At 43.2% G+C, this 27,246-nt stretch overlaps 1 protein-coding gene across 2 annotated transcripts in view; it reads right to left on the reverse strand.

Annotated features, from left to right (window-relative positions):
• The window catches only part of LOC135448125 (deubiquitinase DESI2-like), a 74,121-nt gene that overhangs the window by 35,175 nt on the left and 11,700 nt on the right, over nucleotides 1-27,246 (reverse strand). The window contains exon 2 of one of the 2 annotated variants that reach the window (XM_064713704.1): nucleotides 12,895-14,182. The exons of the other annotated variant lie outside the window; for it this stretch is intronic. Coding sequence (XP_064569774.1) covers nucleotides 12,895-12,933 — 39 coding nt within the window. The 5' untranslated portion in view covers nucleotides 12,934-14,182. The remainder of the gene's footprint in view (nucleotides 1-12,894; nucleotides 14,183-27,246) is intronic. 2 annotated transcript variants of the gene reach the window in all.

The following is a 27,246-nucleotide window of genomic DNA, read 5'->3' on the forward strand; positions in this document are numbered from 1 at the left end:
GCTCCTTGCACATGCAAGGCTGTGCTGTGACCACTTCCCTGAGGAGCCTCTTCCAGTGGCTAGTCACCCTCTCAGTGAAAACTTTTTTCCTAATGTCCAGTCTGAACTTCCCCTGACACAGCTTCATTCCCTTCCTCATGTCCTATCATCAGACAAGCCAGCCTCTCTGCAAGCTAGTGCCTCAGCTGCACATTGGGAATAACAGCCTTTTCCTTCTCCAGGGAAATAATGGCAAGTACGCCGGAGAAGACTGAGAAAGGATCATGCCCTGGAGTGGAAAAGGCTAAGTAGATCCTTTGGGTATCCTGTTCCACCCCCTGCAACAGCAACACAGCATGGAGATACATTTGCTTTAAATTGTCAAGCACCATCAGCAAGGGCCAGAGCACAGAGCTGCTCAGGGGAGCTGATGTATCCTGTCACACAGCACACAGCCCCCTCATGGTGCATTGTTTTCTTACCCACCTCTTCTGCACCTTCCATCCCTTGAACAACATCCACCATGCTGCAACCTGCCTGTTTGCAATTCGCACGCCATCATCTTGATTTGCCTGGGCTTTCCTGACAGAACTAAATGAATAGCAAATTGAGCTCTGTTTTTCCCTCCCCCACTTTCCCCTTGCTTTTGTACATGCCGAAGTAAAAAGCTTCCTCTGACTCAGATTTCAGCTGTCACAGATTTCAGCAGTTTTCTCCCAGGAAGTCTGCATGCTAATGACAGAAATAGCAGCTGTCTCTAAATATTTCATCTGCTGTCTGTGGCCAGAGGGCAGCAGGTGTGGTGGGTGACTGCTTCAGAAAATCCCCTATCCTCACCAGGCAGGCTCTGGTGAACAGGGATTGGGACCACCACCCCCTGATTGACAGGAAGGCCAGGAACAGTTGCCAGGGCAGGCAGGAGGGATGGAGCAGGAGGGCACGTGCTCACCCAGACACAGGTCAGGCAGACAGCAGGATGCAGGGCTGCTGCCCCTCAGCTCACACCCAGAAATCCTGCTGCTGCCTCCCATCTCTATGGGAATCATTCCCACCCAGGCAGCTACATCTCAGGTGCCAAAAAAGCAGTCAGAGTGTTAAACACCTAAGCATCCCATAAATAGGTTATCTCACAGGTGAGATGACTCAAGGCAGAGATTGAAGTGGCTTGCTAGAAATGCAATTGAGATGGGAACTAAAACTAAGAGAGATACCCAAACCTTTCTCAACATCCAGTGCTTTACTCAAAATGAAGGTTTGGTTGTTCTCGGCCAGAGTCCAAGGACATGCTTTGTTGGCAGCTTCAAACAATCTGTTTAGAGCTTTTTGATTCCCACATGTTCAAAGCACTTGTACTTTCCACAAAACATTGTGGTGTCATTGAACACAATGTTATGTTTGAATTGAAAGGAGGAAAAAAACCATCACCATCTATTATTACATGTAAATAAGAGTTGGTCTTCTACATAGTATCTTAGAGAAGAATGAAGGAAGAGAGAGTTTGACCCTTGCTGTGCTAATTATTGATACTCAATCATCAATTTACTTAGACAAAAAAGCATGCTATCCAATCCACTATAATTTCTTTCAATCTGCATGACGGCATCCTGGGATAGAAGGAAGGGCAGAGGAGAGCATAGAGGTACCTGAAGAGCTAATGATATCCTAGGGATCCTAAAGAGCACAATTTAAGCCATGTGTATCATCTGTCTTAATGGGTCCACTTAGCTGCAACACCCAAGGCTTCCCACAGCAGGATTTTAAATGGTAGCAGGAAAGTGGAATATTGCCTCAACCAGAAATGAAGTGCTGGTGCATTCCATCTCCACTAGAATTGTCCCAGCTAGAAGGAGTTGGGTGTCAGGTTCTCATGTCTGAATATTCCCAGTAGTAAGAAGAGCCTTGAGACGAGTTCAGCAATTTTCTTTTTTCATGCCTATTCTTTGGTCTGTCTCTTCTCAGTCTCTCTTTTATAATAGCACAGAAGCTGAATCAGAGCACAGGGAAGTCCTAGAATTCATACAACCTCAAGTGTCTCTCTGATTCTAAGCAATGGCAAGCAGCATCATACCACAGAGAGGCACAACAGCCAGCCAACAGTCACAGAAAATTAGTTGTGGCACCCAGGATTTAGCAGCCCAGCAGGTATCTTTTAGAGAGCTAAATATTGAGGTATGTTTCTAGTAGGTAGGTGTTCATAACGGGCAATATACCAGCAGCTGCAGTAGCATTACAGTTCTCATCCCATCCCATGGTACAGCACCAGTTTTGTTGCCAGACTCATGAAAGAAGCTTAACTTTCTCTTGCATTTTCTCAGTTTGCACATTTGTTGCCCCTGCTAGTACCAGGTCATCTGGTGTGGGCTCAGATGAGATAACTATCACTTCTGGGTGCTTAAGTTCTTTGACAGAACAACAGCTTTACAATAATGAGTAGCAGAACACTAAAACTTTCTGACTTGACTGATAAAATAGTTCTCCATGCTTCATGGGCAGTTCAGATGCTTGGCACTAGGGATATTGCGATGATTAATAATTAACTGGCTGGAGAGACTGAGAGCTCAAGGACAGATGCTTCCCATCTGCAGAAAGGAGGGAGGGGATTGGTAGGGTAAGAAGGTGACAAGGTTGGTGTGCCCCTGAAAGTCAGCCGCCTTCTCAAGATGCTTTGCTGATATCTTCCAACACAGAAGAAGGTATTATCCTGCACTTCTCCAGGTGGCTTTCACTATCCCATGCACTGGGGGACCAGGGCAGCAGTGATCCCTCCCAGCTCCTGATGTCAAGCTCACCTAAATGAGATGCATCATTAGAAGCTACATTCATGTATTTAATAGGCTTGAACACCAGCTTTAATGAGACACCTCTGAGATCTCAGGAGAGGTAACAGACAGATAGAAATATGCTTCAAAGTCCTCTGGGTATGAGAGGTAAAATCCAAGTTCAGAGGTACCAAGTACAGGATTTTTAAGTACCTGATGTGTTAGAGACTATTAAATTGCTCTTTACACTAGCTTTAAAATTTCATCTGCATAAATTTCTTTGATCCACGAAAGGCTTTAACCACATTAAAATTAGTCAGAACAGCAGCTGCAATAGGCACTGAACAGCATATCTCAGAGTAATTACACATTACAAAGGGAATCCTTGAAGCATTCCAATAACATGCCATATTACAAACAGCACTTGAAAAGCCACAGATGGACTTGTGAGCTGTAGAATATCACCTTTACTCCAGCTTGCTTCCTGCTTCATTGCCTTTCTCTCAAGTGTAGAGGGTGCTTCAAAGAGTATTGAAAAACTTTTAGTTGATCCTGTGCAGTTAAAAACTGAAAAACAGATGTGTAAGGAGTCTCTTCCTCCCCATGCCCATTCATTTTTTACCTCCCAATTCAGCTCTCTGATTACATGTTCCTTCCTATTAGCTCTGCCTGAATACAAGGGACAGAAGAGTACATGCTCAGCCATCAGGGGGATGTATAACCAATCTAATTAACACAGGGCTGGGATGAGCTCCTGGCTGTCCTCCCTTGCCCCCCCAGGGGTGTCCTGCTTGTTTGCCAAGGCCTCTGGCTGCCATGATATAGAACACCTCCTGCCAGCAGCACTCTGCCCAGGGGAGGAGACAGAATTTGACCCAGACAATAAAAACAACTGAAATTTTTAGGGATCCATGTGGTTTGCATTTTTTTCATCCTTCCAGAGGCTTTTGCTCTGTGGAAGCAACAGCTCTTGTTTATGAGACATATAAGGGGAAAAAAAAAAGGATTTACAGTATTTCCTTTCTTCTGGTCCCAAGAACACCTGAGCTTGAACTGAACCCATTTAATTTGCCTCTGTTTCTCCTTAGCTTTCACTGGAATTCATCCGTTCTGTTTCAATTCAGTAAAACCTATTCCTCAATGCCCTGTCCTTCAGTATTCTTGCAGTAGCCAGCACACAAGGCACAGTGCTCCAGCAGTAGAAAATAGATCTATTCCATGTCCAAAGAACTGCCAAAGAGAAGATAGCCAGCTGTCTTGGATAACAAGCAGCCATAAAAATTAGAGTGAATAAAAGTACAGCAAATGATACTGCAATCAAGAACAATGAATGTTAGAGCTAGAGACAGAGGGTAGGTGGATTTCAGCCTGGAACACGCCTTTTTAGCTCTGGCCTCCACAGATTTGGAAACCTTCAGCACTGCCTTTCCCTCCTTTCCACAATGTCTCCATCACATGGTTGCTCTAAAGGCATAATAGCCCTTGAATTCTTAGTGCTGGGACGGACTCAGAAAAAAAGCTCCTCATGTAACTGAATCTGCAGGCTTAGTAGATAGGTAAGGAAGGAAGGACAGAAAAGATCCTCTCAGCACAACAAACCCTGACATCTGTCTAAAAATGCCCTGACTGCAAACAAACAAGTAGGATGAGGGAAGAGCAAGCTTGACCTCTTAATTCCCAGGAGGAGCAAATGCTTTCTGCTTGTACCTAGTAACCAGGAGCCCAGACACTTGTCCAGGAGGGTACAAACCAACTTTCTAACAACCTCAGCCTGGCAGAAGGAATTTGACTCTCCACCTGTCTCAGAGAGAAGCGGCCTGGCTGATCTATCATAGTGTATCTGGAGTCCAGCTTTCTCATTTCTTTGTGGTGAAGCAGTTTTAGAATTGTATAAAGTAGGGAATAGACTCCTTTCATACAAAATACATGTTCAGTGGACCACAGAACAAGTGTGAGTAGCACTATAGCTTGGCTCCAGCCTGGACAACCTCCTGGAACAGCTAGGATTCACTGGAAATACACACTCTTCTGCTAAGTGAACATTTCAAACAATACGGAAATATTTTCACACAAGAGACCCAGAACAAGCAAATCCAGAGGTTCCTGCTGTCTGCTTCTCTGGCAGACCTGTGTGAAGAGGCAGCTGTATTTGACACCCCCAGGGATTTTAACCTGGTCTCTGTCACCCCAGATGCATCAGCACACTAAATGGTAGCAGCCAAACGCAGAACTAGTACTGTTACTGCCCCAGCACATAAGCAGCACTCATGATGAAACCTCTGAGTGTTTCATGCCATCTCAAATGCCCTGAAATAGTCAAGGCATCTCTTCAAAGTTGATAGCTATGATAGAAGATCAATGAGGGAAAATACCTCAACCTTTCCTGAGAGAAACCCAGAGGTCAGCCAAATATCCTAACATGTCCTTTTATATTGATGCTTTGCTAGGTAGAGCCTTTTGTTTTCTAGAAAAGTGATTTGCTAAGAAAGCAGCAAAGCCCTGCCTGAAAATACCCACAACCTAGGCCTCTTCTTATGGAACTAGAGCAGATAGCTGAGGCTCTTGCCCCAGGTGCTACCCAAAAGCAGAGGTTAATGACAGAGGTTATGACTTATTAGATTAATCCCATGGTTAACATCTCGCTCCTCTCTGTCACTTCTCACATTCACCAGGCAAGTCCAGAGCTGGGGGAGATGACAAATACAGGGCAATTATAAATTCATCAGCTCCAAGTAATCCCAAACAAAGCAAGACACACAGATGAGCCAAGAACAGACATCTAGGAGAACATTGTGTAAGTAGGGAAAGCTAAACTATGGCAAAGCCTGTAATTCACTCTGGAAGGCTACATTGGGCTCCTCGTACACTCTAAACCCCAAGGCAGCAATCAGCATCTAGGAACCTCATTTTCTTGCATCAGGATCCAGTATAAGTCACTCACTAGCAGATATTGAAGAGAACAGCAAAGGGGTTGATAGTTCCTTGTGGGTTTAAGTATGACCATATGGAAAGCAAAGTAACAGATCCAAGGCTGAAGGTTCAGCAAACCATATAATCAACAGAGATTACACTGTGCCAGGTCCTCGCTTTCCCAGAGATGTGGATCTATCAGGAGTCACACGGCATTCAACTCATATGTTGACACACACAATGAATGCACTAAACAGGCTGAAATGCTTTCAGTATTTCTAGCATCAGACACTTGCTTCTGTAGGTCAGCATTCTCACCTATCAGAGATCATTTATTTCTCCCAGATTTTTTATTTCCCTTATCGTTGCTTTCCCAGACACCTTAAGATGAATTGTTTAAAATTTAAGTTACCAATTAAAACAATTTTCCAATCTTAGGATGCAGCCTCATATTTTTGTCTGAGGTGAGAAGTCTCACAGATTCACGGGCTGATAGATAAAGCTCTGAAATGAGGAGATAGCTGCTTTCTCTGCCCTGGATCTTTCATGCTCAAAAACATCCAGTGGTTGTTACAACATTGGCAAATATTTTTTTTCCTAACAGTTTGAGTCCACTTGTTAGAGAAAGAATCATTAGACTTGAGAATTTTGGTTTTTTTCTTCCCCAGCAAAAATATAGATTTTTTCTGAATTGATTGATCTCTGACTCCCTCCCCAGCTCCAGCTACGTCATCTTGGCATAATGACAGGAACAAGAGGGACTGAAACAAACAGAGAATTAGAATGAGGGCAGTTCAGGTCACTAACATAGCTTTCAGCCCTAAGACACCCATTTAAATTCAGTTCATTGCACTAATGCACAGCCATATACCTGCTGATCACCACACTTGGAAATGGATCTGACAGCTGTTCCAACTTGGTAGCTCACTAATGCTCAGCTCTCCCCTACAGAGGCTCCCGCTGCATGTAGGACTTAGTCCCTGTGGGCTGCCTGAGTAGGAAGCTGGATGACCAGCTGAGCCATGACACCAGAGCAGCTCAACTAGGGATGTAGTAGGGATGTAGAGCCAGAAGGGTCTGCTTTCCTACTGCTAGCATAAATTTATTTGTTAGGAGAATGAGAGGCTCCAGTACTGTCAACACATCAGCTTTCATCAATAGTTAGAAGGGTTTGTTTGGTTTGGGGTCTTGTTTGTTTTAAAGAATAGCCAAGTAAAATTAGGAACCTTGACAGCCTAGTGAGCCAGAAGCTAAATCCTGCTGACAGAAGTGTCATGTTCTAAAAGGAATCTGCCTTTCTGTAAGGGGAAAGCCCAAAAAGCACCAGAGAAAAATCACTGGAAACCAACTTCCATATGGTTTCAAGAGGAAGCAATCATTTCTCTCAGAGCTGCTCAGAGCCAGGCCAGGGGATTGGGGCTTTGCCTGTGGATGGGTTAAAGAACAGCTTCCAGTAACAGCAAAAGTAACTCTGGATCTTCCATATCTCTGGGTTAGAGCTGACCTTACTTTAAGCCCCTGGCCTTACACCTGAAATCCTGCACAGGAGTCTCCTGACCCCACAAGGGTTCAGACTGCCTTGAAATAAGTGCTTTAGAGACACCAAGTCAGACTGTCACCTGCAGGAACAACTCAAGAGCACTGATATGGGAACTGTGGGCTAATGACAGGATCCATGAGGCTTTTGCTCCAGAAGCAGAGTTCGCACATTTTTTAACACTGTCTTTAGCTTTCCAAGGTTCTCCTCAGGTTTCTTACATTTGCTGGTGTAAAGGAGAGCATGTTGGGGAGCAGTTTTCCTAAGGCAAGCAGAAGTGTCAACTCCTGTGTTGCCCTGGATAAGTCAGTTCAAGTCAGTCCACTGGGAAACAGAGCACTGGCTCAGTGAGTTTGCTGATGGGATAAATGCTGGGGCTGGAGAGAGCAATGCCCTGTGTGCAGTCAAGAGACAGCTCTTTAGACATCTCATGCATAAGCATACAGTAGTCAGTGACAGGGCTGCAGTGCTGGAGAAGATCTGCAGTAGCACAGACAGGTAGCCAGCTTGTCACCCTGACAACATCCAAACAGACTGCTCCCCCAATGGATAACACATCACTAGGCTGTTGCTAAGACAACAAAAATTCACTTACTATACATAAATGGGCACATTTCATTGCTGGACTTATTAACTTGGGCCATGCCACTTCCTCTTTTTCTCCTTAATTGATTTAAATCAGATAACATGTTTGGATTCCTTCTTCTTGAAAGAAAGAACTCAGCTGCAGCTCATTGTAATAGTTTTTTAATCTTTTCTTCTTCTTCCAATTGATTTCCTCTCTCCAAAGACACAAGAGGGGAAGGATGTCTAGTTACACTTTGTCATCTCACAGACTTGAAGCAGGCACTGACTACAACACAGTGCTCAGCATCACCAAACTGCTTTTCTTGTCCCTCTGCTCCTGCATTCAAGCAGAGCAAGGGAACAGTCCCACTCTACTACCCTGCCTGAGGTCATCCTGTTGTCACGCAAATGAAATTGATGCAGTCTAGGAGGAAAAGAGATGCAGAAACAAAGCCTAGTTTTCCTCACCTGCACAGACTGCCAGGCTGCTCAGACTGATTTATTTGAAACATCTAGTGTACTGCCAACAAATTTGCCATAACACCTTTCTTTAAAAAAAAAAAAAAATGAGGGTTTTTTTCCAAAGTCAAGAGCATTTGCACTGGGAATTGTTGTATCCAAGAAAACTGAAGCAGTCTGGACACACCTCTCGTACCTTGGGCTCAGGACTCTGCGGTTATCCAGCTTTTTCTGCTCTTTTCCCTTATTCTCAGCAATGGTCTATTTAGGCTCTGTGACCTTTAACTAAGAGTCTTCCCAGAGAGTTTTTGGGCCCATAACAGAAAGTATCATAGTATGACACGAGAGTGATTACAAACCCTGAATCCATTATGCAGCATATGCATAGTTGAATAATCTAAACACAGTCCTACCAAACAAGCAAAAACTCAGCACAGAAGGCCAACTCAAAACCTCCAGGAAGATGCATAAAGCAAGCACCTGAGGGCTGTCTGATCCCTCAAGCCTCTGTGCAGCACTATGTCTGACCACTCCTAGAAAAAAAGAGCATTTAGCACTCCTGTTAGATACACTATAGCACTGTGGGGAACCCATTTCCAAGCCCCTGTTAGCTTACCATTCTGCTTTGTTACCCAGTACCCTGAGTTTGATATGATTTGAAGACAGAAGAATGAATAAGAATCTAGATAAATGAAGAGTCAGTGATAGAGTCAAATGCTAAACACAAAATCTTTACACTTACTTCCACAACAAGCCTGTGAAGAAGATTAAAACACTCCAGATTTTTCCTAGCCTGTTCTTATTCATGGAAGAGGGAATTCTTATGAGTTTTGTGACTGGTCAGAGAACAAATAAGAATAGGGTACACCTGCCATGCCTTTCCAAGAACATGGCAAGCCTTTGAGTGAATGGTGTGTTTTGGAGAACTGAAATGATTCAGATTTGACTAATAATTTTCAACAGAGATGACTCGCAAATATCTGAAGGAAAATCAAAGCATTTAATTTTATATATCTATATTAGGAGTTGCCAGAATTTAATTAAAATCTCCCAAAGATTTTATATTTTGCCTTTTGTTCTCTATTTGTTAAATACAAAAAATAAATGTATGGTCAACATGTGGAGGAGGAGAAAAAAAATCCTAGTGACCGTTCATTACTTAATCTTTCACGACCACAAGTTCTACTATTGACTTAGAACATCACTGCTCCCTGACTCCCTGCTGACCAGGGCTTTCATTCTCCTCTGCAGCACATCCCAGGGGCTCATTTTCCCCAGCAGAAGGAGTAAGCAAAAATGCCAATAGATCAAAACAGTTCTGCATGTTATCAACTGCAAAGACGGGAAATTCAGGACAACCTCAGCTGTAATAAAAGAGGAACAATAGTGATATGAATATCTTTACCTCTTATATGATAGCATGAATCTGCTATGCAATAAGCTGAAAATATGAGAACCCCCAAACTTGAATCTCTTCCAAGAAAACTATTTTTAGTGGAATATGTTTAGTTTGTTAAAGATTTAAACCCAGGAAATAATTGCAGTTACTCTCCTGCCTGATTGAAGCAGGCAACATTTATTAATGTACAGTGACTAAATAAATTATTCCAATGTAAGCCACAAAAACTTAAAGTGATGAAGGAACAGGATGATATCCTACCTAAAAAAAGTCAACCCTGTGCCTGTGGTCTAAGTAAGATCTGCTCCATGATAAACAGTATATTGAGACAGACTGGAGGGAAGAGAGCTGCAAGAAGTTATGAAAGGAAATTTGATTTGTCCCTCTGAAGGGAAAGTGGTAAGTGACTAATCTGAGCAAACTCTGTCACAGATTTTATAGACCTAATTCTTTCTTGCAGGTCTCCAACCAGCAGATGGCTTAGATTAAGTCCATGCAAGAGCTGAATTCAGACTGGCAAAGAGATTCATCGGTGACCAAACCCATGATCCATGTTGTTATTCTGTGTTCACACTTACACATTAAATCAGAGTTCAGTGTCCTGCATATCTACTCTTTACATTGTCCTAATTGAGCAGCGAAGTCCACTTGCTCTGTTTTGGAAGTGTACAAGCTCTTTGGCATGAGATAGGGTATTACCACCCTGTGTGCTGATGGTGAAGCTAGGTCGCTTTTGATGGCAATATTCAGAACACTGGGAATACCCAGACATTTTTTGCTCCATTATTTTATACTGAAGAAAACAAACCTACAAATAGATCTACCTGCTTCAGCAATTTGTGCAAAACACCTCATTAAACAGCAGTACTTTTTTCCCTAAAGAAGCCTGCTTCATATCCAATGGGTAAAAGGATAAATGGCTGTAATCTTTGAATACACAAGACTACACAGAGTGGCTATTTCATAGCTGCACAAAACCCATAATTGAACTTCTGCCCTAGGGGTAAGTTTTCCTGCAGTGTAAGTGCTTCCAGTTGCATACGGGGGTCATGTTCTTTGTCAGGAAAGCAGAACTTCACATCCAGTTAATTGTTGTTCCAAGCTGTCTTTTTTTGTTGTTGTTGTTGGATTTTTTCCACTGAGGCTAGTTTTCCAACAGTCATTCAAGCAAATGTGCTCATTTCCCAGTTCCCCCGCAATTCCCCACCACAGTGTAACAAAGTGCAGATTTTGCATGGCTACATTCCAGGCTTCGTGGTGTTAAAATCATAGCAGCAATGGAAAAGCATGTAGCTGCAGTAGTCATAAGGTAGGACTTGAGCTACAGGTGACTCAGTGGTAGTCAAACAGATGCTGTATGAAAATAGATTGGTTTCTGTGTACAGACTGGTTAACCCATGGAATTAGTACTTACACATGATTATTTCCATGGTTTGCTAAGCAGCAAAAACTACTCAGTCTGAAGTAAATTGGTGACCTCAATTCTGTTCACTGTGTCTGGGTGTCCATCTCAGAACACAGTGATCATGAACAGCAAGCTCCTTCTGCCTTAATTACTTAAGGCTTCATCTTTGGTGTCAGTCAATCAAACATAAAAAGGTAAAGGCCATGTCCATCCAGTATTTGGATCTCTTCAGCTTAGTGGTGAAACATCCACTGCTTTGGGATGGATCAACAGGGGCTGAGAGAGGAAAGCTTAAGCCATAGTCTGCTGCAGAACAAACTGAAAAAATTGCAAGGAGGTCAGTGGATATTATAAAAGCACAACACAAGTCCGTTATTTTCCTCAAAGGATTAATGATAAACCCTTTCATGTGCATTTGCAATTTAAGTCCCCTGTTATCAGGGACTAGCTACCACCTATTTGGGTTCAGTTGGCTGAAGAACTTCTTGGAGGAATTCACAGTTCAGACTACTAAGCAACTGACCAATAAACACTCAAGACCAAAGTCTTGGGAAGGATTTTACACTGACTTGCTCAATTTGACCAATAATAGCTCTGGAAGAGGCAGTTTCAGTCCACTGTACTTGTGCTTTCTGGACTGCTCCCCAATGCAGATACAGTCCTACCTAAATAACCTTTACCACTCTCTCTTCCCTCAGAAAACAACCCACCTGCTTTAGTTCACAAAGATCCCTTGATTCTTGTGATAAAAAGACATTTGACTTTTACAGCAACCCACTCCTAATCTCTTTGGTGTCTGTTCTCTGGATTTCCTCAGCAGGGAAACCCACACTGTTCTGTGGGCTTCCTGGTAAAAGTTGTCACTGCCTGGCAAATCTATGCTGTAATCTTAAAGGTCTGGAGATGGATATTTGGAGCTCAGTCAGCACCTGGGCCTTGTAAGGCCATATTTTCCCCAGACAGCTGTATTAAATTTGTGGATGATCTGAAAACTACTTTTTAAAAATCATTAGTTGGTAATCAAAAAACAAAGGTGAAATACATAATCATCAAAACACTTCTCATGTGAACATGATTCTCCTCAGCTTCTGTCAGACCAGCAAGCAAATAAGCTGTGCCAAGCCGCCTTCTCTTTGGGGATTTGAGCCAAGATTTGGACCTCCTGATTTGCTAGCATAGAAAACACCCACTCGCATTCCCCCTTGCAAGAAGAGGTCAAGGAAAACTTGCTACCCTGTGAACTTTCAGGAAATATTGCTGAGCAGCATGTGCCCATGCCCCTTTCTATGCTGAAACTTCACCAGACAATTTCTTACTCTTATTGCTGCAATTAACCTTCAGAGAACATTATTAACTACAATCTTATGCATATGATGAATTAGTCCAGATTATTAGAAATTATGTTCTTACCGCAACTCTACAGATGTTTCTCCTCCTTAGATGAAATCCTGACCCCAACCCCACAGCCTGGTAATGCTTGTTCACTTAAAGGAAAATTATCTCTAACACATACAGAGGTGACCACATTTTCTTCCTTAAGTGGAGCACTGGAAATTAAAAAGTCCTCTCCTCACCCAGTGCTGCTCCTGAAAAATCCTGCAGAAAATCTGGAACAATACCTGTAAACTGGACAAATATGCTAAACGCTAAAAAAAAAACAGAAAAAAAAAAAAAAGCAGGGACAGCATCATCTCTGACACACTGACATGAGAGGATGATAGGCTTGGATAAGGAGTTTGGGCCAAGGAAAAGAGGAGGGAGGAGGGAATCAGCCTCTCTGGGGATCTGTGCTTGGCTTCTCTTTGTACAGTGCCTGCCCTCCAAGCATGAACCCCCACCCAGCCCCACTGCCCCCCAGTCAGTAGTATTTCATACTCACCATATCATAAACATTCAGAATCACTGGTTCATTTGCCATTGTTGATTGCAGTGGAGGCTGGATTAAAACCTTTCAGTCCCTGCCAGATGTGTGTTGCTGCCCCCAGGGTATGGTTTTACCCTGAGCCAGATAGAAGAAAATGCCTCATCCTACAGTCGCTGAAGGAAGGAGGAAAGGAGGGAATTCTCAAGGTTGGGTGTGTGTGTAAAGTTGGTTGCAGGGAGGCAGGAAGGCCTGGATTGGGTTTGCTGGTTGTATAGGGTTTATTTTAGCCCTCCACGCCGTGATAGATCCAAGGTTTCTTTTTAACTCTGTAGTGCACCTGGGGGTCTGTAGACTCATACACCACTGTAACCAGGCACCGTCCGAGCTCTTAAATCCCGATCCACAGAAGACAGATTCTGAGCCCATATACAAACCCTCTTCTGGAGCCGTGTGCAAGGTGGGTGGCAGTGCGTGCGGGGAGATTTCTCGGCAGAGCTGAGTGCCGCTACCGCAGGGGGCTGCCAGCAGTACGCAGGAACCCGGGGCACCAAGGCACGCAGCGGGGCTGGAGCGGACGCCGAGATCCCGAGCTCCCTCCCGCCGGCGGAGCCCGGAGACACCGCGGGATCTGTCCGTGGTGCTGGGGCCGGTCCGCCCGGAGCCGGGATCTGCCCGCGGCGCTGGGGCCGGTCCCGCTCAGGCACTCGGCTGAGGGCTCTCCGCTGCTGGCAGGACATGGCGAAGAAGCTGTGCCAAAGGGACTCCAGCGCGGGGCTCGGCGGTGGGAGGAAGAGGAGGAGGGGGCTGGCTGCCCCCGGGGCAGAGAGGGGATGCCGCAACCCCCATCCTGCCCACGACGTGCAGGCAGACCTGGCGTCGGCGCCGAAGTTAGAAGGCAGTTCTTCGCGGGAAATGAGGCAGGATTAACCGGACTGGGGCTGAAGGGAGGACGATGCCGAGCAGACGATGCTTCCAGGCTGGGTACGGGGCTAGGGCTGGACACTTCAGCTCTCTGTGCTCTGTTCTCCGCAGGGCCAGTCCTTATTTCGCGATCAGCTTGTCCCGAACAGAGCAGCTCCTACTGACTGACAGCCGAGGGAACCTACCCCGTCCCCTGCTGGCTGGATGCATCCCTGCATGGCACACGAGGGGAGGGCGGGGAAGGGACCAAGCGACTGGGCAGGGCGAGTAGTTTCACTTCTGGCAGCAGCAGGGTCTGGAGTTTTTTTCCTGGAGCGACTTTACACTCGGGTTCGGACCGTGAAGCTCTGCAATGTCTTGCCAGCAAACACTCCTCTCTGAACTGGATGAGAGAATCAATTATAAAATGCACTGCGGTAAATTCATCTTCCTTTTGCTCCTCCTCTCTCTTTAAAGGGAGAGCAGAGTCTGTGATGGTGCTGGGAAAGAGAGCAGCTGGGAGAGAGACCAAGGATTTCCTGCTCCCAGAGATTTTCAGTGGTGTGGAAATTAGCACTCTGACCTTAAACGTTCATACACAACAGATTTCTGAAACGGGAGGGGGAAAAAAAAAAAAGCTGCGATGACCTCATCTGAGGAGGAGGCGTGTCTGAGGCTGAGGCTCTCTGCCAGCTCGCAGCCAACCAGATCTGAATGAAAATTTCAGGGAGCATGTTACATCAGCAAAGCCCAGCATGCCTCAGCCCTGTCTTCAGCCACATGGGAAACATCCCGTCCGGAGAAGGGCTCACCTCCCTTGTCAGGAGCAGAAAGACAAGACCATAGAGCTGCAGCCTTGTAAAAGACTTGTTATACAGTGAGCAGGAGAATTTCTAGTGAAGGCGGGCAGTAGGAAAAGGAAGCAAGTCCATGTCCAGCATAGCTAAGTGCCAACACAACAAAGTCAGACAATTTTTTTTCTCCAGACATTGCCAAAGGAGATCCATAACTGCTTTGCCCTAGTATGCATTCTGAAAGTGCAAAGCCACGGCTCAGGCTTAGGCATGATGACATGCAACATGGCAGGGACCCCAGCACTGTAATTTCATCTGGACTAGTCATTCCACAGGTGGGCTGGACAACTTCACACACATGGTACAGGGACTTGGCCAGCACCCTGACTTCCCCCCATCCCTAGCTCTCTACCCCACCAATTCTAACTGTGCCATTAACCATTCGTCTCAGCAGCCTGCATCTGAAGGAGCAGCTTGTGCAGGTGGGTAAAGGTGCTTCCTCCTCCTTACCATCTCAGAGTCTAGATACTCCTCAGAGGATAGACTGAGCCCCCACTGTCATTTTAAAGGCTATGGAGCAATGGAGATCTTGCTCTGCAAAACGTTAAGCTGCATGGTTCATGCCCTAACTTGTGAGACAAACCGCCTACTGAAACCCAGAGGCTCCTGCTAAACTGTCACAGATACCCCAGACTGTCACTTTGGGATATGCGTCCTGCTCTAGAGATGGTGATGTTTTAAGGAGACTTGAAAGGAGGGGGAATAGCAGATATTAGACTGATGTAACTAGAAAAGAAAAGCAGCACTAAAAGGTCTTCCCACACTTACCCACATGCTTACTTGCTAAATTAACTCCGGTGACTGCTATGCTCAGAGTTCACTAAAATCAATTAAGACTTAAATCAGATACACATTCCAGAGACAGGCATCTACAAATACTTAGGATTTGGGAAAGGTGACAGGCAGCCACAAGCTTCAATGTTTTGTCAGGCAAACATTTCAAAATTAATCACCTGGGGGGAAAAAAAGATGACTAGAATTCCACTTCTAAACTTTAGAGCTAGAAGAAAGGGGGAATTAAAACCAAAACATGTCTTTAAACTAATCATGTTGTTTCAAGAGATCAAAGCCAGTCTAAATGTGCATTTGTTATTTAAAGGACTTCTGCTGTAGGAGAGACAGTAAATGTCACTTGCACATTAAGACATGGATTCTCTCCCTCTAACTTGAAACAACGGTGAGAACTACATTACAAATGTCATTGCTTCAGGCTCCCTTTTTGCCCCTTCACAGAAAGAAGTTGTTCCACATTGTGACTTAGCCTCATCAGTGTTTCAGTGATCCTTTGAAAATTCCTTTTTTTTTATGCCATTCTACTCCAGACAACTTATTCCAGCTCCAGATAGAAGGGATCAGTCTGAATTCAAAGATCTCATTAATATGAGTTGTTTTACAGTCACATAAACTCTTCGCAAGGCTTGGTTTGCTTTGGGCTGTGTTGAAATGTTTCATCAACAGCTCAGGCTGATGCCAGTTGAGAAAGTGAACTGCTCTATTTCAGGAGCATGAGTACAATCCCACAGATAGCCTTGCTGCCTATAGGCACCAGAGCCCATATCTTGTGTTGTAAAAACATTACAATATAAATGAATTGCAGATACAGAGAAAACGTCAATTCTTCTCACTACTCATTAGAGCAGCTGGAACTAAAGCCTTGGGTTGTGTTTTGAATTCTTCTTTTAAGCACTTATGCTGGTTTTAGGAAAAAGCTGACACACTTTTTCCTTACACCTAAAGCTAGACAGCACCTTCATTCACATTTAAGCAGCCTGTTGCAAGCTCAAACTTTCTCAGACTCCCCACATTCTTAGCACTCCCTTTAAAGGGATTCACATATTTGAGTTCATCTGAGATCATCCCCACTTACTATTATGGTATGAGTGCATCCACAAGGATCAGTGTCTAGAGGAGACAATGTAAAAGAGGTGAAGAGAGTTAAAAGGAAATTAGTGCTGCTACCCAGCATGGACTAAAAAAACAAGAATTAGGTGCAACATTAAGGAATTATCTGGCACATTAAGCAAGGCAGTCAGTCAGTAGCTGAGAACTTCAGCCACCTCCTCCAGGTCACAGTCACAAAAGTGGCATTGCTGGGCACTGTAAACAGAGCTGAGACATTCCACTGGGGACAAGAACAAAAGAACAGCAGTGCAACAGAGAAATAATGGCTGCATTAGAGGTGATGGTCTATCTGCAGGTTTGTCTGCTTGCATTGCTATTCAGGAATTCTAGCTAAAATTAACATTTTTCCTTAATCTACCCTCATGCACTTTCAAAGGCTCAGAAGCAACTCAGCAGACAATGGGGCTTTCAAGTATGTTTCACAGCAGGGCTGCCCAGTTTAAACCTCAAGACACTTAATGGTCTTCTCTTGACATCAGGTACACCACCCCAGCTGTCCATTATATTTTTTGACAACTTGTAATTTTGAATTGTGTAAAGTGCTTCTACGCATGTCAAATTGCCATTATTATCCTGTTCTGAGTACATTAGCAAGACTATCCTCCTTAAAGAAAATATAAAATGGCCGTTGAAAAACTAGAGACAGTATTTTTTGAGATCCTTGAGAATGGTGGAAGGTATGCAAGAATGAAAAGGGAGTTGTAATTCCTGCCTTCCATCTACAGGAATAAATCATCACCTGGACAGGTGCTGGAGCTTTGTAACCTTATTCTGGGTGTATCAGAAGAGGTATTTTGATTAAGGAGTTTAATTTCACTTCTAACTGAGGCACTTGCATATACCAAGGATCTGACAGATTCTAGTCAGACCTGAGTATGGGCTATGGGAAAAAATGGGGAGAGAACATCAGCACAGGATGCCAGCAATGTGCTTTTTCCTTGTGTAAGGTAGCATGTGAAATATTTAACTTCTTATTGCACCACAAAGGGAAAGAATAACACTCAAACTGGATTACTTCAATACCTTAAAAGTTTCATCCAAGACTGTGGGGATTTGTAGCTCAAAGTTAGGTGTGTGTTAGTAGAAGGGGGAAACAAAGTTAATACTTGCATTTAATTCTTCATTGAGTCAATCCTGATTTTACATTTCATTTCCCTTCTCATTCACAACTTTTTAATATAAAGCTCCTTGTCAGGGAGCAATGAAGGCTGACGGCTCCTAACATGACTGACAGGGCAGGGTTTCTCCCCTCTGCAGGTCTCTGTCCTACAGGCCATGAGCAAGGTGTGCAGGGCAGGCCTGCAGATGGCCACCACGTTGAGCCACAAGTCCAGATCATCAGGCAAGTTTATAAGAGTAAGTCAGGTCTAAGGTCAAGCCAGGACATCCACCCATGGATCAGGCCCAGCAGAGCAGAGCTGGAGACCAGGATCCCATCTATGTCACAGGGGCATGGCCCCAGGCTGGGCTGAAATGGTTCTCCTGGGCCATGGAGAGGCCCCAGGGGAGAACAGGACTGTCTCTTCTGCTTACATAAAGCAACACTGTCAAGTGAGAACCAAACAATGTACACAGAGACTTCCAACCTGGACACCAGGATGAAAATTCCAAACATCCCTACGCTAAGGATTAGGGAAGTAGTTGTTGATATTATTGCTATTAAAAATTCACAGTGCAAACTATCACAGGTCAGAAGCAGCCAACAGATGCAGTTAAAGGGACAGTACACAGTAATTTGTGCTGTATTTCTGGGAAGCAAAGCAGGCTTAGTTTCAGAGGGTTTTTCCACAGCAACATCTTCACATTATTTATTTGCATTGTGTTATAATAACGTTTGGAAGCTGTGGCAGGGGGCAGGGATCCATGCACTGGACTCTGGATGAATACAGAGGAGAGGAATACACCTACTTAATGAAAAGTGGTAATTAAAGAGATGTGACAGGCAAATGGCAAGAGAAAAGATACATCATTAGCCCCACATCATAGAGATATGCAGAAGCAAAGTGATCAGACTTCAGCCAAACAACAATCTGCTATATAGTGAGGACCAAAGAGAGCTGAAGGGAGGTGCAATACCACAGTTGTAAAGAAGATAGGAATGTATGTCATAAGATGCAATCCAAAAACCCACAGTCTGCTTAACCCTGAATGTGTCTAAGCTGCCTCCCTTTTGGACCAGGGCAATGTTTGTTCTGCTGCTGAGCCTGCCCAGAGCTACCCCAGCTGAGACACTGTGCTCCTCCACTCCTCTGAGTCTGACAGAGGCCCAGGAATCAGCACGGTGGCATGAAATCCCCCAGATCACTCAATCTGCCTGATTTGCTCTGATGCATCCTACTGCATTGAACACAGCATCTTGAAAAAAAAGGCCATGCTCCTTCAAAAACACCCTGTTAGGGCCACTGAATGCCTTTGGTAAAATCACCTGTTAGTTAGATTAGAGGGAACTGGAAGCCTAGTCTTACATTCTCACAACACCTTGCTTCTTGCCCACCACACAACAAAGGATTCAAGAGGCCTGGGCGCCGTTCCCAAAGTGTTTTGTGCATTTAACACTGGGTGAAGACAACCAACAGAAAAGGAGACAGAAGCTCCAGCGTTTGTTCCCAGACATATTCCCCAGCTACTAAGTGACATTTTTCCAGCACTCTCAAGCTGCCCATGGATTAGTGTCCAGGGTCTCTTTCTCAATCAAGCTTTCATATTCTGCAGAAAAGTGATCAAAGCTAGTAGTACAGGATATTAATTAAAGAGATGCATATACTCATCACAGTATTAGTCACAGAATTTAGGTATTCCTTTTTCTGTATCTAAACCTCTCTTTGCAGTCCTTTCATAGAACTTGAACTTTTATAAAGGAAATAAAGAAATAAAAAGTATTGAAAGGTGTTTCAAAATTGGTCTTGATTTTTAACTTTCCTATTACTTTTCTAAACTGTATGTTCAAAGTAGGGTAAAATGCAACTTGCAAGACCTACTCTTTACAGCTTGTTAATAGTGGTTAGTAATTACAGGTGCTCCACTGTCTTCTTTGATTGTGTGAATTCCCTTAAAAATCACTGTGGTTGGTTGATGGGTTTTTTCAAAATGCTGCAATGTTATTCCCTTTCCTTATTTTGCTTGTCTCTCACACTGGATGATTAGCCAGTTCTCTGGAGTTATTATAGCACTCCAACACTACAAGGAACCTTTTAGCTTATAGAATAAAACACCACAGCCAACAGCAGGTGCACCCACAAGTGCCTTTTTATAGTTTCAATATTACTATTACCACCATACCACTATGACCGGCTTTAGCTGGTTGATTTTTTACCAGTTTTAACTTTAAAACCCTTGTTATTTTTAAAGAGTGAGCTTTCAATCTATGCCTAAGCAAAAATGGTAGCTCTCTAACTCCCCAGGAGTACCTCATCTCTTGTTTGGTTAGATACAGAGACTGGGCAGTTCATTCTCTCACAAAAGCAAGAAGATATGGCTTTAATGTTAGACTTTTAAGTTGATTCATTTGGTCTCTGAATCTGGATAGCTTTTTATAGCTTAACAAGGCTTAGTGATGGGTTTTGTTTAACCCATCACCCATAAATTCTGTACCATGTGCCCAGAGCGCTCTAACAGACTCTTTCATGAAATCCACACGAGCAAGCAGGCTGTGCCTAACCATTAGACATGTGTGCACTTCTCAAATGACTCAGTCAAGCCAAAACCCAATGCAGTGCCTTCTCAAACAAAACTCATATACAAGAGCATCATTAAACAGTGAAGGAAAGGCTGCTGATAAAGAAGAAAAATCTAGCAGGATCTGGAGATCAAACTCAGATATTTTTCCTCTCATTACTCCCACCCTCAGATTATCATATAAACCTTCTGTGGTACACATTCTAGGTACCAGTGTTTTTGAGTAGTGTTATAATGTAAGCTGAAATCCATGCCAAAGACAACCAGTAACGGTGTCCCATCCCACCCCACCCCACCAACACTCATTGAGCTTAGTCCATGATCTTACTTGGCAATGACAAATGAGCCCACTGCACAAAGGCAGCCTGTGGCAGTGCATGTTTTCCATTTTCTGCCTGTTCTTGTTGGCATCATGAGAGTGGCCCCATGCTCAGTCACCATTTGCAGATTTTCACAAAGGACCTATCTGTTAATCTCTCACAAGTCTAAATTAAGGGTGATTCTGTTTAACTGTGCCAAAGCAAAATGCTGTATTGTTTCTACAGTTGAAATCCAAAGCTTCAGATTAAATACATTTGTTATTTAGGAAGACAGAAGCTATCACAGATGTCATAGGTATGTATTGGTCAGAAACAGATTATTTTAATAGATCTTCCCCATCTTACATTTATCAGCAATCCTGTAGCACAAACCAGATAATCATCTGAACAGCAAAAAAATGTGAACCCAGCCACCAAAAAGGTGAGGACAGACAATTCTGTCTTGCAACAGTGATGAAGAAGGTTCAGCTGGAGCTAGGGCAGAGAGGCTGGGAGAAGCACAAAGGCCTCTTGCAAAGTTGGTGGAGTTCACGGATGCAAGGATGTGTTTTTTACCCCTCACTAATCTAATTAATCCTATCAGATTAGTGGATGCTGTTCCTACCCTGCATCCTTGCTGATGTCTCCATCTCTCCCCGCAGTTCCAGGACCATGGCTTTCTATGAAACAAAGCCAAATGGCTATGCTGCAGTAGCCACTCTCCAAACCCAAGCACACCAACCCTCCTTTCACCCAGTAAAGAATTAGGGAAGGAGGAATGGGAAAGAAGCAGTCCTGGCTTCTGAAGGCATGTGTGGACAGGGTAGGCATCAGAGTCTTGGTTCCCCTTTCCCAGGGCCATTTTGCTCCCAGCAATGTGCCCTGTGACCCACCCAAGGACAGATGCCAAATCTACATTATTTCAGCAGATGGCAGAGATGATAATATCACCATTGCAGCAAAACTACATGTACTGCCTTCATTATCTTGCATATTTCTAACTTATGAATGCTACGAAATGCCACAAAGCACTTAGTGGTATGTCACTAACCACTCCAGCTTCACCACAGAGATGGCAACTCCTGACAGGACTACTATCAATAGTCTGTGAATCATTTTGAGATGAATCAGACTGTTCAAAAATTTAATAGTCATGCACCAGCTTTCTGCTTCCTTACAAATTATGAGTAATACTTGCATTGAACAAGGAACTAACATTTTGAAGAAAAATAATCTCTAATTCTCCCTGTTTTTTCTGCACTGGCTAATATCAGGGCAACAATTTTCAGACTGCTGAATAAAATCTTCTCATGAGAAGTTATCTTTAAATTACATGGGGGAAAGATCATGACATGAACATTTTCCAAGTAGTTTTTGTCTTCTTAAATATTCCTGCCATACTACCTGCTCCCTAGGGGATGAAGAGGCTAGGTGGCACTGCAGACTAATGGACTAGCTTATTATTATTGGAATTAATTGAGTTTGGTGATCTTCTCAACAAGCTCCATAGCTAACAAAGATTTCTTCAATCCTCAGTCACGGAAGAAACCAAAGGCAACGGGCCTAAGCACATCATTTCTTAAGGTCAGCACTGGAATGAACAGCCAGTGGGAGAGAACCCACTGCTCAGTCTCATAACTTTGCTTGATGTAATGGAATAAGGATATAAAAATTCTGCTTCAGTGAACATTGCTTCAGATGTATATCAGAGTTTGCCTGTTCTGTGAGTTCCTCATATAAGGATCATGAACACTAAAGAACACACAGTCCCACCTACAGCCATAACCTAACAAAGAGGGATATTTGCTTCTTTCTGGTTAAAAAGTACACTAATAAAAAAATAAATAAAGTTAAAAATAAAATAATGGAGCATTTTTCTTCCTATGTTGCCTATGCAGTATGCCAGTATCAGAGGACTATCTATGCTCCTATTAAGAAAAAATTGTTTTATCAGTAAATGTGTTATGCACGTATCATCCTGCTGGCTCGAAAAAAATATACACAAGAGTCTATTTCCACCAACAAAGCAAAAACCCCGTAGCAGGCTTGGTCCTCCCTGTGCTTTGCTGTCAGCATCACTTCCCCCACCTTCTCTCTGTCTCACCTGCTCCATACACACACACACATGCATCTTCAGTTCTCTGCATTTTCAGACTTCCCCAGACCAAACACTTCAGCCTTGTTCAAGCCCTTTCCTAGAACCTATTGCCTGTTGATTCCATTCCCTGACTCTGGTTATTTTATTCCACAAAGATATGTCATTTACCTTTCTGCATCTTGAAAAAACAAGAAGCGTCTGCCTTGCCCTTACTGGCATCTTAGCACAGCAGTAAACACATTCACCTTCTATAGCAACAATAATTCTCATGTATAAAATAGCAGCAAGGAAGAATCTGCAGCTCTGAATTAGGGTGAAGATCTTAAAGGACAGATGTTTCCAGAATAGAAGCTCCTACATGATTATTACTTCGAAAATTGCTCCTTACTGAAAAGCCCAAAACAGTCTTAGCAGTATTCTAACAGAAGCAAGTACAAGTCACAGCACTTAAGGCCAATAATGGCTTGAGATAGGAAAAAAAAATCTTCCAGCTTCTCAGATTCTTCGCCTACTTCTATAGTGTAATTTTTCTCTCCTGTTTTATGACTAATATTTTGCTTTGTGTTAAATCGAATGTTATAACATGCCTTAAAATCACATGAGGATTGTATCTTTCAGTGTCCAGTAGACCTTGTCTAAAGAACCTGGGAATTTCAATTTTGCCATCTGCTTTTCCATTTGCTCCAACAGGATAATGCTGTGATCCTCAAAGCACATCACACCTGCTACCTTGATTTCATATGCACTGTTGTTGCAGTGACACCTGAATATTTAGTAAAAAATTTAAAATATAATAAATAGTAAATATAAAAAATAGTAAAAATATTTAGCATCACTGCACTTAAAGAGATAAAATGGTCGTCCTTAAGCTAAAGTTCCAAAGACACCAGTTATACCCATACTGCACTCATTATCCTTCATATGTCTTACTGGAGCAGAAGGATACTAACCTCCTCCTCAGCCCTCCCTTTCTTTTGTCAGAGGGGCTGTGAATTCCCAGACCAGCAGCTCTCTTCCTTTTTAACTCCTAATGTCACCCACCAGAGGCGGGGAGTGGCAGAAGGATTACGTAGCGTGCAAGAAGAATTAGCCTCTACATATCACCCCTACCCCTAAACCAGCACCACTGTACTTTGTCACAAACAGGATAAGAAAATAACTTCTGTTTTCTAGTCTAATCTAATTTCCTCCCAGTTTCCTCTTACCACAGAAGACATCTTTGAGTCCAAGAGGAAATACTGGCCAAAGAGCTCATGCTGATGCAATGATTTCAACACATCCTTTGCAAGGCCAGAGGGCAGCCCCTCTGCTTCTGTAACCCTGAAGCAGCCAGAAGAGGGAGATGATGTACAGAGAATCTGATGGGAAAAGGAGGAGGAGAGGGGAAAAAGTCAGAGGCAGCAGCTGAAAACTGACCCTTCTTGAACCCATCCACGCCAGGCTTAGCTTCTTATCTGTTCCCAGTCTGTTTTGATTTGCACTATGAACTTTGCTTAGTCCTTACTATCTATTATTTGATGAAGGGTAAGGAACTAACTGGGCTGCTGGCAGAATTTCTTTTTCTTTTAAGAAGTCATAAAAAATTGGTGGGAAAATAAATCAACTGGGTTGTAAATCAATTGAGTTTAAATTGCCAGTCCTTGTTGATCTAGAGACAAAATTTGTCAAAGTAGCCATGGAAATAGCAACTGCTTCTGGTACTCTTCAACAGCTACAAATCTCAGTCACAGCCCTGCAGCAGCAGCACCTGTGTTCTTTGTGAAACAGACCCAAATGGTGTGTCCTACACATTTTCTGCTCACCATTAAATAAAGTAGATGAAAATGGCTGGCAGGAAGCAGCAGCCCAGCACAAACCCTTTTTGGTTTAGATGTGCCTGCGGAGCAAATGAGAACTACACCGTATTGGCACTACCATCAGAGCACCCTGCCTGGCAGACGCACCAGGCTGCTCATGCCTGGGACACAATTTTAAATGGGAACCAACAAAGACTGCAATGAATCTATTTATACCAAAGGGAAACTTTATTATCTGAGTGGAAAAGAAGAGAGTTCTCCCAGTGCCAAAGCAGCAGAACTAAGCTATGCTAAGCTCTGCTATAACACAAGGGCATGCTTCTGACATAGCAAGAACTATGGAGTGACTAAGCCAAGGGTATGGCCTCAACAAAAGAAAATGAAAACTATTTTAAAAGACACAGTGTGAAGATATGCTGAAATGAGTGGGTAGAGGGTAATGAAGGAGAAACATGTGATTAAGATTCATCAGGCCTCCCCCATTCTGCCCTTAAATTACCATCTGAAATGCTCTGGAGGCCGCTCTGAGATGGCAGAGACTATACCAATTTCAGTACACAAGGATTCAGAGATTATAGGCTGAAAACATCACCAGAGAATGAGGGAGAGGGCAGTCAGACAATGAAAGGGTTTAATACAACTTAGAGACTGAAACTAACCAAAGGGTAAAGTTACAGGTACAGATTTTGATTATCTCCAAAGGAACATGGATTATTAGAGTAGAAAAGGAAAGTCTAATGAAACTAAAAATATTGGCAAGGACATTTTTCCACAAAGGTGCCTGGCTTTCATGAAATACATACGCAAATAAGTGTATATCCACATCTACATATAGAATCACATACATATAACAAACTTTTGACTGGAGTTCAGTGCACTATTATTCTTTGTGTAACACTTTGCTAGAATTCCTTTGCTCACTGCCCTGAGCATCTCCCTGGAAAATGGAGGAGGAAATTTGCTTATTTTAGTAAATCCTACTGGGACTGCATGGGAAAAGAATGTCTCCTGGAAAAGGAGAACAAGCAAACGATCCCAAACAACTAGCCTTTTGGATGAAGAACAAGTCTTGTCACTATAAAAAAGGAACTCCTTGCAAAATGGAATTTCAGCAGGAGATCAGCCTTTCTCCTTTCCCAGCTTAAAAGCATCCTAACCTCACCAAGCATTAAGGCCTCAATGAATTAATCCTCAGAAATTCAAGCAGTGCAACTCCCCTTTAGCTACCAAGTCACACACACCCACATCACCCACTCAGAGAGACATCATGCTAAAATGCAGGGGTGTTGGCTGTGTTTTATATTCTGGGCATACTCAATAGGGGCTCTTGAAATCTTGCTATGCTGATGGAATCTTGGCCACATTACAAATGCTACCAAGATCCCAAATGGACTCAGATACAGGTCAGTGTTTTCCATTATATTGAAGTGCATTGCTTCTGAAATCTGTGTTAATCATATCCCTTGTACCTGGTATGAGAAGAGAAATTCAGATGCTGGATTCTAAAGACTGTTGGTTTGAATAAAATTTCTTAAAATTTCCTTAGTGGTGTCTCCTCTCCATGCCACTCAAAATTATCCAGACCAGAAATGCATCCTGACCCCAGCAGCTGAGGGACAACAAACAATATCTTTTGCAGCAGATCATCTGTGTTACTGCCAAGATAATCCTGTATGAACTCAGAACACCTGAACTATCCATCTATGAAACCCACTGCTAGCAGAAAGGAAACTCTCACATGTGAGGTCTTTCAGATATCCATAGGGTGTGTAACAGCAGAGAAGAACCCTTACTTTCCATTCCAGCAGCATTTTCATCAGGGCGACATCCCAATCTCCCTTGTGCTTTACTCCAGCACTCATCACTGGTAAAACATGAGCCTGCCTTCCTGGGATTACAGTGCAAGAGGGAACCAATAATTTCTACAGGAACTGAAGAATCAACAGAATGTAATATGAAAAGCTCCTGTAAAGAGCCCTGCTTTGCCTAATCACCGCTCCAGAATCTACGAGGGAGGCAGCATCCACAGAGAAGGAGGTAGGAAATGAAATGCAATTGAAAACACGAGAAAATCGGGAGTTTTAGTGTCTTCAAAAAATAAGCTGTGAGGAAATTAGCTGCATTGCAAAGGACCAAAAGATGCCAAAACTAAGCTCACAGATATTGCAAAAGCAGGGGCAAAAGTCAAGGAGGAAGACACAACAAGGAGGGGAAGATATGAGGAACATGGCGCAGATACTTAAAAAAAAAAAAATTCTTTTTCAAAGTCAAAGCCATCGTAAGGCATGGCATGCCATCAAGGACAGGGAAATTCACCAAAGATTCCTCTATTGGTCCCCATTGAAATTGCAAGAATCCTTTTCCCTTTGCAAAAGCAAATGAATTTTCTTTCGAAAAGAAGTAAGGAAACTTGTGAATCCGAAAAGAAAGGCTTACAAACACACTGGAAATGAGATAGGATAAAACGACATGCAATTGAAAAAAAAGGAAAATCAGGAGTTTTAGTATCTTAAGAAATAGGCTGTGAGGAAATCACCTGCACTGCACAAGAAACATACATGCCAAACCTAAGCTCACAGATGTTGCAAAAGCAGGGGAAAAAAGACAAAGAGGAAGACAAATCCTGGAGGGGGAGATATGAGTGAAAAGGCATGGATATTAAAAAAAAAAAAAAAACTTTCCCTCAGACAAAAGCATCAAAGCACATGACATGCCATCAAGGGTAGGGACATGCACCAAAGATTCCTCTATTGGTCCCCATTGAAATTGCAAGATTCCTTTTCTCTTCCCGAAAGGAAATGAAATTTTCTTTTCAGGAAGGGAAAAGGAATCTTGCAAACCGC

The sequence above is a fragment of the Zonotrichia leucophrys genome, chromosome 5 (assembly GCF_028769735.1).
Source record: "Zonotrichia leucophrys gambelii isolate GWCS_2022_RI chromosome 5, RI_Zleu_2.0, whole genome shotgun sequence".
NCBI classification, from domain to species: domain Eukaryota; kingdom Metazoa; phylum Chordata; class Aves; order Passeriformes; family Passerellidae; genus Zonotrichia; species Zonotrichia leucophrys.